General features: G+C 33.5%; 1 protein-coding gene and 1 long non-coding RNA gene across 2 annotated transcripts in view; one reads left to right on the top strand and one right to left on the bottom strand.

Moving 5' to 3' along the window:
* Positions 1-18,014, bottom strand: part of LOC138713014 (pecanex-like protein 1) — a 127,945-nt gene that overhangs the window by 23,172 nt on the left and 86,759 nt on the right. The window contains exons 14-17 of the mRNA XM_069844697.1: positions 10,653-10,819; positions 5,776-5,888; positions 2,686-3,020; positions 1,569-1,709 (exon numbers count right to left, since the gene is read on the bottom strand). Coding sequence (XP_069700798.1) covers positions 1,569-1,709; positions 2,686-3,020; positions 5,776-5,888; positions 10,653-10,819 — 756 coding nt within the window. The remainder of the gene's footprint in view (positions 1-1,568; positions 1,710-2,685; positions 3,021-5,775; positions 5,889-10,652; positions 10,820-18,014) is intronic.
* On the top strand, positions 15,586-16,347 carry LOC138713541 (uncharacterized). Its single transcript, XR_011335899.1, has 2 exons — positions 15,586-15,733; positions 15,983-16,347. It is a non-coding gene; the product is annotated as an uncharacterized lncRNA (long non-coding RNA).

Genomic DNA, 18,014 nt, shown 5'->3' with positions numbered 1-18,014 from the left:
ATGCTGCTCTTCAGTGTGTAACTCAAATTTCTGAAAAATCTATTTGCATACTTACCGAATCCAAGGGGGCTTATTTAATATAATTAAATATGTACCAAACCTATATGCACATAGAATTATTCCAATTCAGAAACAACTAAATAAACTAAAAAAACTCCACAAGGAAATAACATTTCAATGGATACCTAGTCATTGTGGTATACCTGGAAACGAGAAAGTCGATAATATTGCAAAACAGGCAATATATTTGCAACCAAGACCTCCTGAAGTGATATCTCTATCCAGTGCTTTTGCTTCAGTAAAGTCTCATTTTATAAACCTATGGATCAACAATTGCTCTCTTCTGACAAAGGAAAAATTTTACAGTCTGTACAAAAGAAACCAAATGACCTGGAAATGTACAAAAACTTGTCCAGACATATTCAAACATTTTTAACAAGAGCCAGAACAGGTCATATTGTCACACAATTACACTGATTTCACATTATTTCTGATAATCCTACTTATCTGTGGTGTAATAATGATGATGAATATTTATTTTTATTTTATTGGGTTAATTTACGACACTGTATCAACAACTAGGTTATTTAGCGTCATGATGAAGATCTGGAACACATTCTTTTATACTGTCCATCCATAAACCACAAAAGAAATAAATTATAATCATCAGTACCAGTTGCAGAAGACACAGCCCTGCAGTATATATTGACTACACCCCAACTCTGGCTACTAGCAAGAGCCATCTATAATGAACACCTATCAAAATACCCCTCATTTCACGTGAAAAACAACAACTGAATAGACTACAGTGGACTATAGTGGACTTTAGGTTGTCAGCAAACAGCTCGATACATTAAGAAGACTGATTATACAGGCATATCAGGACTTTTTAGAGTTGAATAATGTTTATCTATGATCTTGGGTTAGATACAAATTATGAGTCACACTTACACATAACATTGTTAAATGTCAGTAATTCGGTGGGTGTAAAAGATAAAGACAAACCTATATGTAAACTGAAGAGAAAATAAAAGAGTTTTCTATCTATTTTATTTCAAAGTGAGTATTTTACATTGTTACATAATTAATGAAAACCTGCAACAATTTTCACTCACTTCCCATCCTCAATTGCTTGCCACATCCGAAGTACAAGAGATGTCACGTGTTTTGATACAATTTGTTAATAAAACTTTGTTATATTAAAGAGGACTAACACAGTATCTGCTATGACGTCATTTACAGGTAAGATATCATGTCGACATGAAGCAAGCATGTTGAGTACATACGCGAATATACTGTAATATTTAATAAAATTCAATCAATCAATCAATCTGCTTAATGTATCCAGCTGTTTGCTGACAACATAAAGTCCACTATAGTCCACTGTAGTCTATTCAGTTGTTGTTTTTCACGAGAAGTAAGGGGTATTTTGTTCGGTGTTCATTATTTAATAAAATTCAAAATGCACAAATATACTATAATTATTCAACAGTAACTTGGCAACCAATGTTCCACTGTATACTGTTTTCCTCATAAAATCAATACTGAAGCAACAAAATGAAGCTTACCTGTCCTTCCATACCCTTCTCTGGCAACCAGTCTCGCCAATGAGAACGTCCCCCACGAGCTCTCATCTTCTCATCGGGCCAGACCACATCAATTCGGCGACCAAGATTAATTGCATCAAATACTTGATTTGGATCTTGAATCTACAATTAAAATATTGACATTGTTTAGTCTACTGTCCAAAGACAGGTCTGGACCACACAAGTGACACTAACAAGGCATCACTCATGAGGCAATTGGGCCAGGAGATTTGGGGTAGGGTGGCCAGTTCCCTTCCCCCTCCATTGCATATATCGCTGACTAGTTATGTATTACACTAAATATTGCCATTATTAAATTGTATTGTACAAGTAATATTATTCTTGTTGTTTGTTTTAACTAAATTAGTAAATAAATAAATAAAAAATAAATAGAACGTAAGTAAAGGTTAAAAATAAGAGAATAAAAGAAGTAAGATCTTTCCATTTATAGAAAGTGCATTCTAACCAATGAAAGTTTTAAACTCTTGAAATTAAATGATATTTTACAATCTTGCAACATATTTAGTAATTAAGCTATGGGAAAAACAACAGACACATTCGAAAAAATGACATCATGGCCAGTTGGAAGAATTCGGAAAGAAGAGCTGTAAATGTAGCTCAAGATGTTATATTAACAAAATTGATATTTGTTACCTTCTTTTATTTACACTCGCTTTAACTTGAAGGTCATATTGTGATTGTCTGTAGTTTATTAATGGGAATACTTGTTGCTGTCGTACTGTATCTATTATTTCGTAATAATTGGGGTCCAATCCGATGTTTGCCTTTTGTTTAACTGAAAATTAGTTACATTCAGTCGTGGAAAACCACAGAAAAACCTCGATCTGATTAGTCGACACTAGGGATCGAACCTGTGACCTCTGGAATGCGAGTCCAGTGCATTAACAATGAGCCATCCTGCTTGGTCGAAATTGACTTGTGACAAAAGAGAAGCGAATTGTTATGAAACGCACAAAATTTGTAATGAGAAAGTATGCATCACCTTCATAACATCGATTTTTCTCTCTGACTGATAGTAATTTTATTTATTTAGATTTTTAATTTGTAACTTACATTGTAAATGATTATATGAACTTACTCGCACTCTTTGAAAAACAGGTTCCTTTTCTGCTACGTGGTTGTTACTTTCCATAGTTTCAGTTTCTTTTTCTTCTCTTTTGTGACTTCCCATACTGCCCTGACTGAATGAACTTTCTGCTTTTGCTCCTGATTCAGCTGCAGATAAGAGTCCTGCGAGACTAGCCAAGGTTGAAGATGACGGTTTCCCTACAGAGGCTATGCTACCTCTGTTGCCTCCAAGTGAGCCACCACGTCCTAGAGAGCCTCCTCTTCCCATACTCCCTCCTATCTGACAGCTGTCCATTGACTGACTACCTGACGTGTTGTGCCCACTGGAGGGGTGGGCTGCATAACCTGAACATAATGTGCAAAATGCAATTAAAGTAAAACATTTCATATTTCATAATGTTTTGGTAAAATTTTCATATTTCGTAAAAATATTAATATTCTTTCATATTTTGTACGGTTTTTTTTTGCCTCTGTTAATACAGTAAATCCTCGATTTAATGGAACTGGATTCAATGGACTTCAACTTAATGGACAATGTTTTCGGACATTTTTATTATTATATTTTTTAATTTTAGTATATTATTATTATTATTATTATTATTATTATTATTATTATTATTTTAGTTGCCAGTGGAAGCACACTTTATGTAGTTATATAAAATGTAGTCCTGTGTGACACGGTGATGTAATTTTGAGCCATGCAATCATCATTGATTGGTCACCAGCTGAAGCATGTTGTGTGCAGTGAGATAAAATGTATTTATATTTAACATATAACATTAATATATTCAAATTATAGTGTTATATTAAAAAAAATACTGATTTTAAAAATTCGCAATTTGATTTAACGTACTGACAACTCCTTGCTCCCAAGGTCCATTAATTCAAGGGTTTACTGTATTTCTGAAACTATCAATGAACCAGGCTTTCTGCATATTACAGTGAAACCTCGATCCATCGTTTTTTAGGGGAACAGGGAACAAAAATGATAAATACAGGAAAACAGTAATACCGGGAAACCATAAAAATTACCGTATTTAGGCATATAATAAATGTAGCAGTGTTAAGGACACATTCCATTGTTCCCTAGACAATTGAAGGGCAAAATACCCACATAAACGATATATTTAATTTTTAACAATTATCTTAAATAATGTAAAATCATAATGGACATGTCTCGTAATTTATTTTATTCATGTTTGTAAACTTACGATAAAGAAATCTACTGTTTGCTTAAATAGGATATAAAATAAACAACAGAATGATTATTATTGACTACACTGAATGCACCTTTATTAGAACACTATCTACACTATTTCTTGGACATTAAGCCTGGCGGCCCCTTGGTGCTATTCGACAGGAGTAGGCTATGTGCCGGCACCAGGTTTCCCTTCTCCCTTCCTCATCTTCATCTTCATCACTCATTCCAGACATTACACTTACACATCTAGTACACGACATAACTCTCCACAGATAATACACATGTATAGTGTGACCCGCCGAAGTGTTGTACAATTAGAAAATGGGTCACAGTTCTGCCATCTATCTGCAATATGCGGAACCCGAATCACGCAAGTGAAGTGGGTAGGCATTGGATACACACACACACTATTTCTTGGAGAAAAAGTCTGCGATTAGCTTTCATTTTGTGCACATTTTATGCCTGAATTATGTAGTGAATTTCAGGTAATGATAATGAGATTGAGAATAATGCTGTTGAATACATCCTAGTAAAGTGCTAAAATGCCAAGTGCATTGTGAAGTGAAAATACGTCCAAAACAGAGGCAATCCGAGCAATGTGTTATTGCATAATGACCAAATACAACACACACAAGATTTTTGTGTCAAACTTTTCTGCAAAGGTAAATGTCATAGTAAATTTCCACATCAGATGACAAATAAGCAATTGATAGGAAAGAAAAAGCAAAGCAAAGACTGTTTCACTGCATCAAACTCAAAAATAGCTGCCATACTATGTTTTGATGTCACATAAATATCATGGTGTTTGAGTCACGTGATATTTTTGCATTTTTATTAAAAATAACATAAAATTTAAGTTTTTGAATACATAGTATGACATTTAATTACAAATAATATTTCGGAATATGTATAATAAGAACTTTCTTGTGTTAAATTTTAACGTACCTTGTTAACATGTTTCGACCTATTTTGGGTCATCTTCAGAACTGGTCGTTGTTGGTCTTGGCGCCTCTTGTTTCCTGTGAGGATGCATTCGTAGTGTAGAGTCAAAGAGTGTATGTGTTTTGAAATTGAGTTGTGTGCTGAGAATATCGTTGGGGTGTGTTTTCGTGTGTCTGTATATTTCATATTGTTCTAGTGTGTTGAGTTTCTGGCTTTTTGGTTGGATGTACAGTATTTCCATGTCTGTGATGATGTCTCTGTAGGTGTGGTTGGCATTTGTGATGTGTTCTGCATATGTGGAAGTGTTTTGTAATTTTGTTATGGCTGTGATGTGTTCTGATGTGTCACTCTGTAACACCTGCAACAACTTCTACATAGGACAGACAGGCAGATCATTTCAAACGCGTTACAAAGAACAAATCACAGCCATAACAAAATTACAAAACACCTCCACATATGCAGAACACATCACAAATGCCAACCACACCTACAGAGACATCAACATAGACATGGAAATACTGCACATCCAACCAAAAAGCCAGAAACTCAACACACTAGAACAATATGAAATATACAGACACACGAAAACACACCCCAACAATATTCTCAACACACAACTCAATTTCAAAACACATACACTCTTTGACTCTATACTACGAACGCACCCTCACAGGAAACAAGAGGTGCCAAGACCAACAACGACCAGTTCTGAAGATGACCCAAAATAGGTCGAAACATGTTAACATGGTACGTTAAAATTTAACACAAGAAAGTTCTTATCGTACATATTCCGAAGTGATACAGTGTTAAAAGTTGTGTAATCAAGATGAATAATATTTCTCACTAAAATCTCGACAGAAAATAAAATTCATGCCTGTTTTCCATTAAGTGTAAAAAAAATTGTAGAGAACTATAATGTTAAATGGAGTATGTTATAAACTGAAGCATGTAACAGACCTGAGTGGATGTTGCAGGCAGTCATGGCGTAAACCCCTTCATTTCCAAAACCTCCATCATCTTGGGGCACTGATCCTCCACTGGAACATCCCTCACCACACCGTCTCCGCACTCTGTGAACATCATTCATTTAGATTATTGCATATTATTAGCCATTAAGCAGGGTTTAGTACATGTGAAAAGTGTGAAGTAAATATATCGCTGAAAAATATTTTTCAATATTCAATAATTACAGTAAATATTTTTCTCAAAAAATCGCGAAATTGGTGGTCGCGAAATTTTTCATTCACTATCTACACCATACTGAATTGGTTAAAGGCCTCAAATCTACAATTATATAATACTAGTGGCTTGTGCGGCAAATGCTGCAAACTAAGTTCATTAGAAGTTCAAATTAAAATTTTTCAGATTTATTTTCAATGAAGAATAGGCCTACCAGTCATTTTAAAAGTTATTTGCTTCCATAACAATGAAACATACGCTCTCTGAATGGTTTTTTTATTTAAATGATATGATATATTTGGTCACAGCACTTCTTTACATATAATGGTGTACCTCACATTTCTGTATCCGGTGCCACCATTAACATATTACAGTAACACATTATTTGCAGTGCACGTCTACACAAATACTCCTAATTACACTATGTACCTTTTTTTTTTATTACTTGTTCAATATCCCCTTCAGTATTTCTCCTACATTTCATTTGCTATTCTCTATTTGATCATTAATCCTAATATATCTAAAATTATATACGCCTTTCAAACCCCCTTTTTCCTCTAACTACTATTCACTAAAATTTCAATTTCACTTATTCTCTATAAATTATCATATTGAATTATTTGCCCTATTTGTTCTTTGACCTTTTCTCCTATCTTTCTCTTATATTCATTTACTGTTCCAATGTTCAAATGTTAGTACTAATTTTATGCTGTCACTTGTTCATTTCTCTTAACCCTTTTTCACTATTTTCACTCATTCCTATTTGCGCTCACTTTCACTTTCTCATTATTCCACTTACACCTAATCCTTTCACACTAGTCTCACTTCCTATAAATACTTATACTTATCTCTACACATCAGCTTATACAATTTCTCTCTCCCCTATACTTCTCTATCATTTACAATTTCCCTTTACTAGCACTTTTTGATCACATCCCCACATTTTTTAACCATATCTAATACCTTTGCTATATCCTCAGCTGTCGCAGGTTCTGACCTGTCTTTACTGTTCGTCTCTGCTTTATTTCTATCTCTGTCTTTCTTTCTATTTCTTTCTTCTTCTTCTATTCCTCTTTTATTTCCCCCCCCCCCACGCTTTCACTTTCACATCCTAGATTTCCACTTACACTCGCACCCTTAATCTTTTCACTACTTTCTTCCCTATCACTTCCTGACTCTTGGTTTCTGTTTTTATCCCCACTCGCCCTTTTTCTAGTGCCTGTGTTTCTTGTTCTGTTATTGTCAGCATTCCTTCTGGAGTGCGCTAACCTTACTGCCATCGTATGGAGACTAGGAATCCGCTTACGCTGCATGATCACGTTACACTTATCTTCTCCTTGTTGTGTCATCACCTTTACACTTCCTCGTATGTCAGTATGTGGGTTCCTGAACTCCTTACTATTCACTTCTGTTACCATGTGTTGATCTGCGACAATCACTTGTTCCGTCCTTGAAGTTGGGATGATTTTCTTCCTCCATTCCTTCTCCTTCCCTCCGCTTATGTAGCTAACGTCGACTCTCTGTTGTCTTCTCGTTGCTTCTCTCTGCAGAGTTGAAATATGTCCACTGTCCTCTATCGTTCTTCTCGTTAGTCCAAATTCTGGATGATCTTCATTCCTCAGGCAAAACTCCAGATCATACCATTTTCCATTCACTTTCAGTTTATCTTCGTACATTTTAGCAAAGTGACCCTTCGCCCTCGCTGCTTTCATATAAGGTAGTAGCTGTTTTCTTCTATTTCTTACTTCAAATGACATATCTGTTTCCACCCTCACTCCTGAACCCTGGAGCCGTCCTAGATTGTTCAGAATAACTGCCCTTACTTTTGTATTCTTAAAGCTCAAGAAGATACGCCTTTTATTTCCTTTCCCTAATCTGTACGTATGGTCGACATGTTCGTCTCTCAACTCTATATTAAAGATCACTTCACATAAATCTCTCACTTTCTCAAAAGTATCCATCTCTTTTTCCCGGCCCCTTTCTTCGACCCCGAAAATTATTAAGTTATTTTTTCTCAACTTGAGATCGTAGTCACTCATCTTCTTCTTTAATTTGTTATTCTCTCTTCTATCTTTTCACAGATGTTTTCTACTTTTAGTCTTAAGTTTTCTAAACCCTGGCTCTTCATTTCTTCTTCTACTTAATTCAAGCCTGCATTATTATTCCTTTCCTCTCTACTTAATTCACTTACTTTATCCTTTCCTGATGTCTTTTTCTGTAACCACTGTTCCATCTTCTCTTACTGTATTCTTCTCTTCTTCCTCAGGCCAATAGCCTTTATACTGTGTAAGCGAGTTGTGCACACGTGACTGCTCTCTCCGGCTTTCTGCTGTAAACCGAATGTTTTTTTTTATGCCAAATACTTTTTCTTGAACCTATCTATCTTCAGTTTTTGAGTTTAAAAGCATAAACGCAAGTAACAACGTTAGAATGATCAGTGGATTTTTCATGTGGGAGTAAAGCAGTAGTAGCTATTTCAGGTCATTGTGGATTGTAGGTGAGAGTTAAGAAAATGTCAGGTTTGCCATGCTTTCAAACAATAGACATAGCAACTTGGTATAGCTGCTGCATGTTTCGTGAACTATCTTAAAATGTAGAGGATAGAATAATTTTATCCTGCTAAGAGATCTGGAGACTACAAAATCTTGTATGTCTCTTATTTTATCAGTAAGTAATACCATTTGGTCTTTCCTTAGGAACTGTAATTTTTGCGCTCTCTCCAGACAATATTGGAGAGAATCACGCATATAAATATCCACATCACACTGCCATTAAATCTATGAAAAAGACTCACACTACTTGATTAATAACTATGAAAATATTCCATTTTTAATAACAATAATTTTAACTTGTGTAAGTTTTGTAGTTTTCAGTAACATATACTGTATATATTATACAGCCGTCAATCAGTAAATTAAAGAAATGAAGATCTAATTTAAGATATTCTCTACGTCTACTTAAAGGTTTGAGCTTCATATCATCAATAGGCTGTATCATTAATAGGTATATTAGTAACAAATACTCACATCATGGTATTAACTATAATAATATTTCACTTTTAATGGTGATGTCATCAAACCTCCTCAAGTTTCGTAGTTTTCAATACACAGCTGTACTCAGAACATTACACACCACAGAATCAGACCTGTAAATTATTTTTAGTAAGTCTTGAAAGTTTTTAATAACCAATTATAGAGAAGTTATAAAAATTAAACAAATGAAGATCGACATATTATTGTCATTATGTCGTCACAGAATTTGTTCTGATTTGCTCTAAATATGTTGGCAATCCTGTAGAGGTCATGGTCTTCGTGTAAGATTGCTTATTATAGTGTGTGTGTTTTGTTTTATTCTAGAAAGCCATTAGTTCTCAAAACTGACGACAGATGGATTTTGGAAAATAGTAAAATTATGTAGGAAAACTGACATTTCACTTAAAATTAATATTTTTCTGCAAATCTTTGGGTTCCAAGCTACAAAATGAGGAGTCATTCATTAAAATCTGTTCAGCCATTTTCCCGTAATTTCCATTACCAGTTCAAATGATATATATAGATGTGTGTGGAGAGAGCTAGCAATGCTTTGGTCTTCACACTATAGCGGAAAATAAGTTGCTACACAGTGGAATCATCTCTCTATATATATATTGTATATTATTCGTAATTAAAACATGAATTTTATTACGCAATATTGAAGCCAGTTTGATATGAGTTGAGAGAAATAAAGTTACATAAATTTGAACAGCTGACTTTCTATTAACTAGGCCTATTTAATTTTATACATGTAATTGGGGGTAGCTATATTTTAAAAAAATCGCTAGCCAATTTATGTCAGCAGCAGCAGCAACAACAGCATCATCTATTGCTCAGGCATTTAGAACTTCTTCATTTGCCTTCTAGCTTCTCAGTATAATTTAGAGTTCGAATCCAGAAGATTGGACACCAACGCTGGACATTTTTGTACATATTCTTAATTTATCAAAGAGTCTTCTAGGTTACACAGGATGCATTTTGGTGAATCAAAAACTGCAATTTTAAACAGGTGTGCTGCTAAACAGTCATGGCCAGTTAGCATTCGAAATTTTGCTACTGCATCATGTTGAGGAGAATCAGGTATATATTCTTTTTCAGTAAGCAATACTGACCAAGATTTATTATTACTGTTTTCTTGAAATTTCTTTAAACTTTTGATTTGAAATTATGTTTGTATGAACAATTTGGCACTGCGATAAGATATCTTTTTCAAGGGTACTTGTAATATTTTAGTTCCTTTCTTTGTCAATCTGCAATCTCATTGGCCATAATACCGCAATGAACAGGGATCCATTGGAGATAAAAGTTTTTATATTGTTTACCAGTATGTGTATGGATGATCGAATTTCTGCAATTCTGGAATTTGTACGAATATTGACTGAAGCTATGGCTTGGATTGCGGAAATTGAGTCGTTAAATATAACAGCGGTTTTTAACATATTAATTTGAAGCACAAGTCGTGTTAATGCCCTGTTGATTGCTGCAATTTCTCCATCAAAGTGAGTAGAAGGACTCCCCGTAGACAAAAACTGAATAAATGGAATATATTCCAGCCCCAGCTGGTTTATATTACATGTTATTAAATGTGTAACACCAAGCAGAAAATAATAATGATTTACACACCTCCTCCACAATCTCAAAGCAGTCTTCTTAATAGCTTCAAGACTTAATGAACCTCCAACAATGCTACAGAGCTGCTCATTGGTCTCAGCATATGATGTGGTAAGAGGGGAGACATAGATTGGGTAACCAATTGGTTGATCACATGAATTAATGATGTTCCTTAGGGCCTGTAAGAAATGTAAATGGAGTAAATTAATGGCAAATACTTATTCATTACACTTATACGCAGCAAATAAAAACAGTAATATCCATAAAATTATACGTTAACATATTCTTACAAAGCACTCATTCACAGTCATACAGTTTCCACTGCTGTGTCTGCAAAACATAATAACAATAAAGGAAGTTATCCTCAATGAAATTTAACTACTCTTCGTAACTGTGAACTTTCGGTCAACCTTCAGTTTTAAAAAATCTTCTCAACTTATATGAGATGCTGCAAGTAAATAATAGAAAATTACTATAAACCGAATACTTTTTTGTGGCAAGTCATTTAAGACTGTTTACCATGTAAAATATCAAGTGAAAATTGTTGCAGCCAATTTTCAGTAAATCGACATTGTGAAATTTTGGCATAGAGTTCAAATATATTTTATAATAATATTGAATTGGGCGAACCGTCTATACTTATCTAGTTTATATTTGGATTAAACATTAACGTTTTCGGCACTTATGTGCCATTTTCAAATGCATGGAATTGCCTTATTACATGTTCAAATAGATACACCTTATGTGTGTGAAATATATGGTATGTACCCTTGATGATCTACCATCGTTTACAAAATAATATCTAAATTAAATTAGCAAGTGTTTTTAATTTAATTTAGATATTATTTTGTAAACGATGGTAGATCATCAAGGGTACATACCATATATTTCACACACATAAGGTGTATCTATTTGAACATGTAATAAGGCAATTCCATGCATTTGAAAATGGCACATAAGTGCCGAAAACGTTAATGTTTAATCCAAATATAAACTAGATAAGTATAGACAGCAAGTATAAACTAGATAAGTATAGACGGTTCGCCCAATTCAATATTATTATATTACAACGTGCTTATCGGAGAATCATACAAAATGAAAATATCAAATATATTTCGTTTTGGAGCAAAAACGATTTTATTTTATTTTAAATGTATACTTCTCAGCTCAGTTGATTTTTAAATATTGTGTGTAAACAAAATTCAACGGTTCATGGTCATTTTTCCTTAGGAAGCTTTCCCTGGACACATACTTCCAAAATAATTTTTTTCCCTGGACCCTTTCTTCCTAAAACCACTTTACCCAGTTTTTCTTTCCTTGTCTTGTAACCCAATAAAAATCAGGGTACGTTATTTTCACTGAAATTTCTTCTTCTTTGGTATGAGTTTGAAGCTTGTTAATAACCAGACATAGAATCTCGCCATCTTTTTCTTGGTCTCCCAATGCCTCGTCTTCCCTCAGGTATACCCTTTTGTCCTCCTCTCCTTACCAATCTATCAACTCCCATTCTTGATACATGTGATTTCCATTCCTCTCTTCTCCTTATAATTCATTCTTCTATTCTTTGTATATTACATTCTTCTCTTATCTCCTTACTTCTCACACTGTCTCTTCTTGCCTTTCCTATTATTCTTCTCAATATATTCAATTCCGTTGTTTCAAGTAATTGCTTTGTTTTTGCTGTATCCACTCTGGTTTCTGCTGCATATGTCATTATTGGTCTTACAATAGTGTTCTATACTCATCTTTTTATTTGTTTTTAGATATTTATTTTTCCATATGAAATCATTTAAATACCCTGACACTCTTGATGCTTTAATCGTTTGATCCCTTACTTCATATTCTGCAAAAATCAAAGCTTGATATTGTGACTCTCAAATAATTTATCTGCATAACTTGTTCAATAATAGCGTTATCCAGTTGTAATTTACATCACAATGGTGATTTGTTCACAGTTAGAGTCTTTATTACCAGATACAGGGTCCGGCAGTTGGTTCTGATTAGTTTGGTAGAGCTGTAAAATGAATTGAGAGTAGTGAAAATGAAATGTTGTCAAGACAACATGAACTTCAAAACATGCAATTTTGTTAATCATGGATGCTTGGCTAGTTAAAGTACGCATTTTTGTGGTATCAGTATATAGGGAAGACCAGGTAACTTGATACCCTAAGGGTGAAACCTAACCATTTTTCCCCCATTACTACAAATGCTAGTGGATTATGGTGATTTTCTAGTTTGAAAGTTGAATTTTCTTTTGCCAACTTCGTTTCGAATTTCGATACTGACAAATACTATAAATGGTAGTGATTTTGTAACTGGTATGTTGGCAGCTGAGGCAAATATCGACAATATTTGCCGGTACTGGAGTTCCATGAAATTAAAATTGTACTAGATATCTCAGCCGGTTACTGGAAGATAGTGAAATTCGAACTTATTAATAATTAATTAATATTAGTATTAATATTAATACATAATAGTTATTTTATATGTTGCGTTGTGGTTATAATTCAAGAATAGTCAGGTAAGTACGAATAAATATAATATACTTGGGCGTGATAATGCACGTGGGTAATGGATAGAAATATTATTTCAAATTTTAATGAATTTCTTTCGTGTTTAGATTTTTATTACAATGTCAAAAAAATGAAATAGTGTGGCAGTGACTCCTCCAAGGAAGAAAATGTGTGGCATTCAGAGTACGCTTCAGAAATCTGTAGTTCACATGTATAATGAGTTGAAGAAAGAAGATAATGAATTATGCTAACGGAGACAGCAATTACAACCAGAATAGCAAAAGTATTAGGAGTAAGTATTCTTAAGCATACATTTCAAAGTGGTATTCAGTTTTAGGAGTTTGCACTAATAATTTCATGATTGTGGTCAAACAAAACAAATTTTTAGGTTAGGCCTAGATGTTTAATCAAGTCAGTGATTTTCATATTGCCAAACTAAATACATTTAAGATACTGTAATACTGCAGTAGGTGATAGCTTAAATACATTTACAAATTAGACGAACAAATAAACAGCACGAAAGTAAATTTCCAGTTTTCTCTTTTGGTATTAAATTAACCGTTCAGATCACAATTTACATGCCACATCGGCCGAAGAAAATACAAGTCATATTGTAATTATTAACTTGATATTGCAGCAAATATTACATGAATGTTGGCCTGTTACGGTGCTTAAAAATAATTCAGTTTTATATAATAACTATATAACATACTCTATAAAGCATAGGAACGTTGACTCTGGCTGAATAATTTATTCATGACTGGTCTAAGTAATATTAAATATGGTGTTTCTTCAGAAAAGCTACGCCACCCAAAGTACTTGTTAAGATATAACACTCGAGAGGACGAGGACGCACCACTGGGAAACTAACCATTTCTCTTCGTCCTGGACCTCTCACATGTTATATTGGTAATTAGTAACAAGTTTGAGGGAGGGACTACAACAATGCATTAGAATATACAGGTAAGTGTCAAAGGATTTTTGTGCTGAAAGTATTTGTGGCTGTGCACTAAAACCACGTGTTCCTCACTATGTAAATATCACAGAAATCAATTAAACAAAATAAAATTATGCCTTCTTTGATGTAGCTTTTCTGGAGAATTACCTAAATATTAGCCTACTTAAACCTATCGTAGACCCAACCTAACATGTTGATCATTTTCTATTCATATAGCTGTAAATGTTGGTATCATGCATGAATTTTATGATATAACAATTTTTAGAAGTGTTATGTTATTGTTTGTTATTACAGCTTGGCTTTACTACAGCCAAGAAAGTGATAACAAATTCACAGAAGGGGACCCCACTTGTGACACCAGGAAAACATAGACTACGTAAACATCCAGTGACTGATGCTGATGATTTTACAAAAGATACAATTGCGAGATTTATTTATGACAAGTTACATAAAGGTAGGGAAGTTACAGGAATTATTGTGTTGATTTATGCAATGTAATTCTGATATTAGTCATATGTATAAAAATATGGCATAATTTTCATTTATTGTTACAGGGGAAGTACTAACAGCAGCAAAAGTTCTGGAACATATGAATGATGATTATGAAACATATTTATTTAGAGTATCCTTATCATCAGTGAAAAAAATTTTGAAAGAGATGAAATTTCTATGGAGCAAAGGGGATCCTTATACACATGTACGAGAAAGTGATGTTATTCGTTTTTAAGAGAATATATAAGAAATGTGGAGCGTGAGAACCCTAAACCCGTAGTATTCTTGGATGAGACTTGGATTTTTATGAATGGTAAATTTCAATGTATTGTGAGACATTGAGTGATTGAATTTTTTATTAACAAATAGATTAACACTTATGTGGAATATGAAATTGCAATTAATATAGGCTACTAGTAATGAATTCAGGTGGGAACAACATGTTTTGCAATTAATAGTTTCATATTATAACTAGAGGTTAGTTATAAAATTCTTGAACAGTTTTCCTGTCTTTAAAATTTTTGTGTCTCTTAGAGTGTCAATGTGAATTGCTTTTCTCTCTCTGTTTTTTTAAGTAGGATCACCCACTTATTCATGAAATAAACCAGGTGAAGTTTCCAGTGACATGAATGGTGTTATTCGTAGACCAACAAATGAGGGTGGAAGATTAGATGCCGGAACAAAAGGTGGATTTATACTCGGTAAGTTATATTGATTTATATTTTACATAAATTTGGCAAGAGTAATTTTTTAAATCAGGGTACAAAAATATAAAAATTGGTGACTAAATAAAAACGTGGGAAAGCCTTTCACCAAAGAGGATCTCATGTCATGTTATGTTATGTTATGTTTTATTTTCTTTATTTAAATGCTGTGAATTCATGTGACGTAATTATATGCCCAGGTATAATTTTTATTGCAGGTGCTGATTTAATTTTTTCATGCAACTGAAAGAAAAGTCAGGACTACCATAGTGCTATGAATAGCCCTGTAGTTGAGAAGTGGGTGCAAACACAGTTGTTGACCTGAGAACATTAGGGCAATGCATTATTGTCATGGATAGTGCTGCATATCATAGCAGACTTGTGAAAAATCAGCCAACAACAAAATGTAGGAAAGAACAGCTACTGGTGATTGCAACTGAATATAATAGATTTGTTGTACTAAATGATAAGAGTTGATGGTGTGAAATCACCTTTTGATATTACATTGCAATATTAATTTCCATACTTTACAGTCATTATTATTATTATTATTATTATTATTATTATTATTATTATTATTATTATTATTATCATTACTACTACTACTACTATTGCAACTGTTTCTCTTATTTCTCATGATTAAGCATACTTATAGATGCTACTTTTTTCTTTCAGGTGAAATTGAATCTACATAAGAATCCTAAGACAACAGAGCCTTGCCAATTACTGTTCTGAAGCGGCCTTGTCTTATGTGTTGTGTCTATATACAATTAATTCTTTCAGTTTTTTTTTCCCCCCTTTAATGTAATGAAGTTGTTGGTTGATTGATACCAAGTGTTCAGCAGTTGATGTCATTTGTTATCTTGCACTCCAATATTTAACCAGATGATTGAAAGCTGTGTAAAGTTAAACAGTCAAGACAATGATCCATATCTTCATTGAGATTTCAGAAATGGCATGGGGAGATTCTGAAATATCAGTTATTTGTAAATATTTGAGACAATCATGGCCTGTGATAATATGAGTACTGCCACTGTAGATTTTCATAGAAGTTCAGTTATTAAATTAGGTGCATTATTTTTACTATGTATTGTACTATATTTTTGTTTCGCTTAATTGATGAATTATATATGCTGTAAATTGAATAGTAGACTGTAGGCCTACAGCTTAACTGATGAATTGTATGTGCTGTAATTTAAATAGTAGGCTGTATACCACAAGTGATGAATTGTTTATGCTTGTAATGTGAAGTAATTTGCATGATATTTATTATCAATTTCTGTATATTTCAACTGATTGAATTGTTTATACTTTTAAATTGAATTAACTTGCTTGCTATGTATTATATTTTATAGCTTAACTGATGAATAATTGTGTAGTTTTGTTAATTTAATAATCTGAGTGCCATGTACTTCATATTTTTAGTAGAGCCACCAATGTAGCTTAGTTGGTAGACTCGTTGGCCTGCAAATTCAGAGCTGCACTCGAGGGTAGTTTGGATCCCCCATTTGGTCTGATTAGTTGGTTTCTTCTGAGGATTTTCCTCCATCGTGGAGCTGATGCCGGATGGCCTATTGCAATTTTTTCATTTGCTTTAGAATCATTCCGATTTTTGTTACCACATTGTCATGTTCTGATCTTGTTATTCTTTTAACAGTGTGGTAAGATGCAGGTATAGATAACCTTACAGTAATTTTGCTACCTTTCAGCTACCTCATTACCTCCCACTCCATAAAGTTCATGGATCCACGGAAGTACCAGTCGTCGATGTAATTCGACCATTTTGCTTAAAATATTAAAACACTGTAAAATATTGAGATTTCATGCTGTTACGTCCAATACTGCAGCGAGAATATCTGATTTTGAATCTGATAGTATGACAGCCTTCTCAGATTTATGAAGTTGATACTGGAGATTTTGTAAGCTTAAAAGTGTATCTAAATTTTCACTATCAAAATTAGTCAGTGTTTGAAGTTAGTTAGTTAGTTAGTGGCGTTTAAAAAGAGCGCGTCAGCTACTATGGCTATTTGCGCCATTATCTAAAATCTTTCACTAAACATAAACACAATACAATAACCAGAATGTTTAAAAAACTAAAAAGTGTTGTCACGGTTAAAATGGGGCAAACAAGTGTTTGAATATAATTCCCTGTAAAAGGGAATATACTGGTATTGTACTACAACACCACTACATCTATGGCTTGGTAAACAGGATCCATCTATAAAAAATACTGTATGTAGTCACTCACTGACCAGATCATTTATCGTTTCTAATGATTTTTAAAATGTCTGGAGAAGTATCACATTTCTTAACATCATCTGTTAAAGTTAACTTATATACTATTCATTTTCAAATAACTTGGGATTGTGTTTTATTAGTAAAGTTTCCCTTAATTGAGCAAGTTTGAGTTCTCCAAGTAGAGTCAAAAAGTCTGATGGGATTTTGGCTCAGTTTATTAATATTTGTGGACTGTGATTTTTTGTTCTAGACAACCATATTATCTGCAAATGATGAGATTATCATAAGATCTATTTCTTTAGTTAGACCATCGACATTAATATTTGAAAATGTATTCCTGAAAACAACAATGTGGGAAGCCCAGATGAATCTGTCTGTATTTACATATTTGTGACAATGAATCAAATAATCAAGTTACTGACCCAGTGCAACACTTTATCATGGACACCCTAAGTTTGCAATTTCTTAA

Source organism: Periplaneta americana, chromosome 14 (genome assembly GCF_040183065.1).
Source record: "Periplaneta americana isolate PAMFEO1 chromosome 14, P.americana_PAMFEO1_priV1, whole genome shotgun sequence".
In the NCBI taxonomy this organism is placed as follows: domain Eukaryota; kingdom Metazoa; phylum Arthropoda; class Insecta; order Blattodea; family Blattidae; genus Periplaneta; species Periplaneta americana.
Note: the sequence above shows the minus strand (reverse complement) of the source record. Positions and strands in the feature narration are given on the sequence as shown.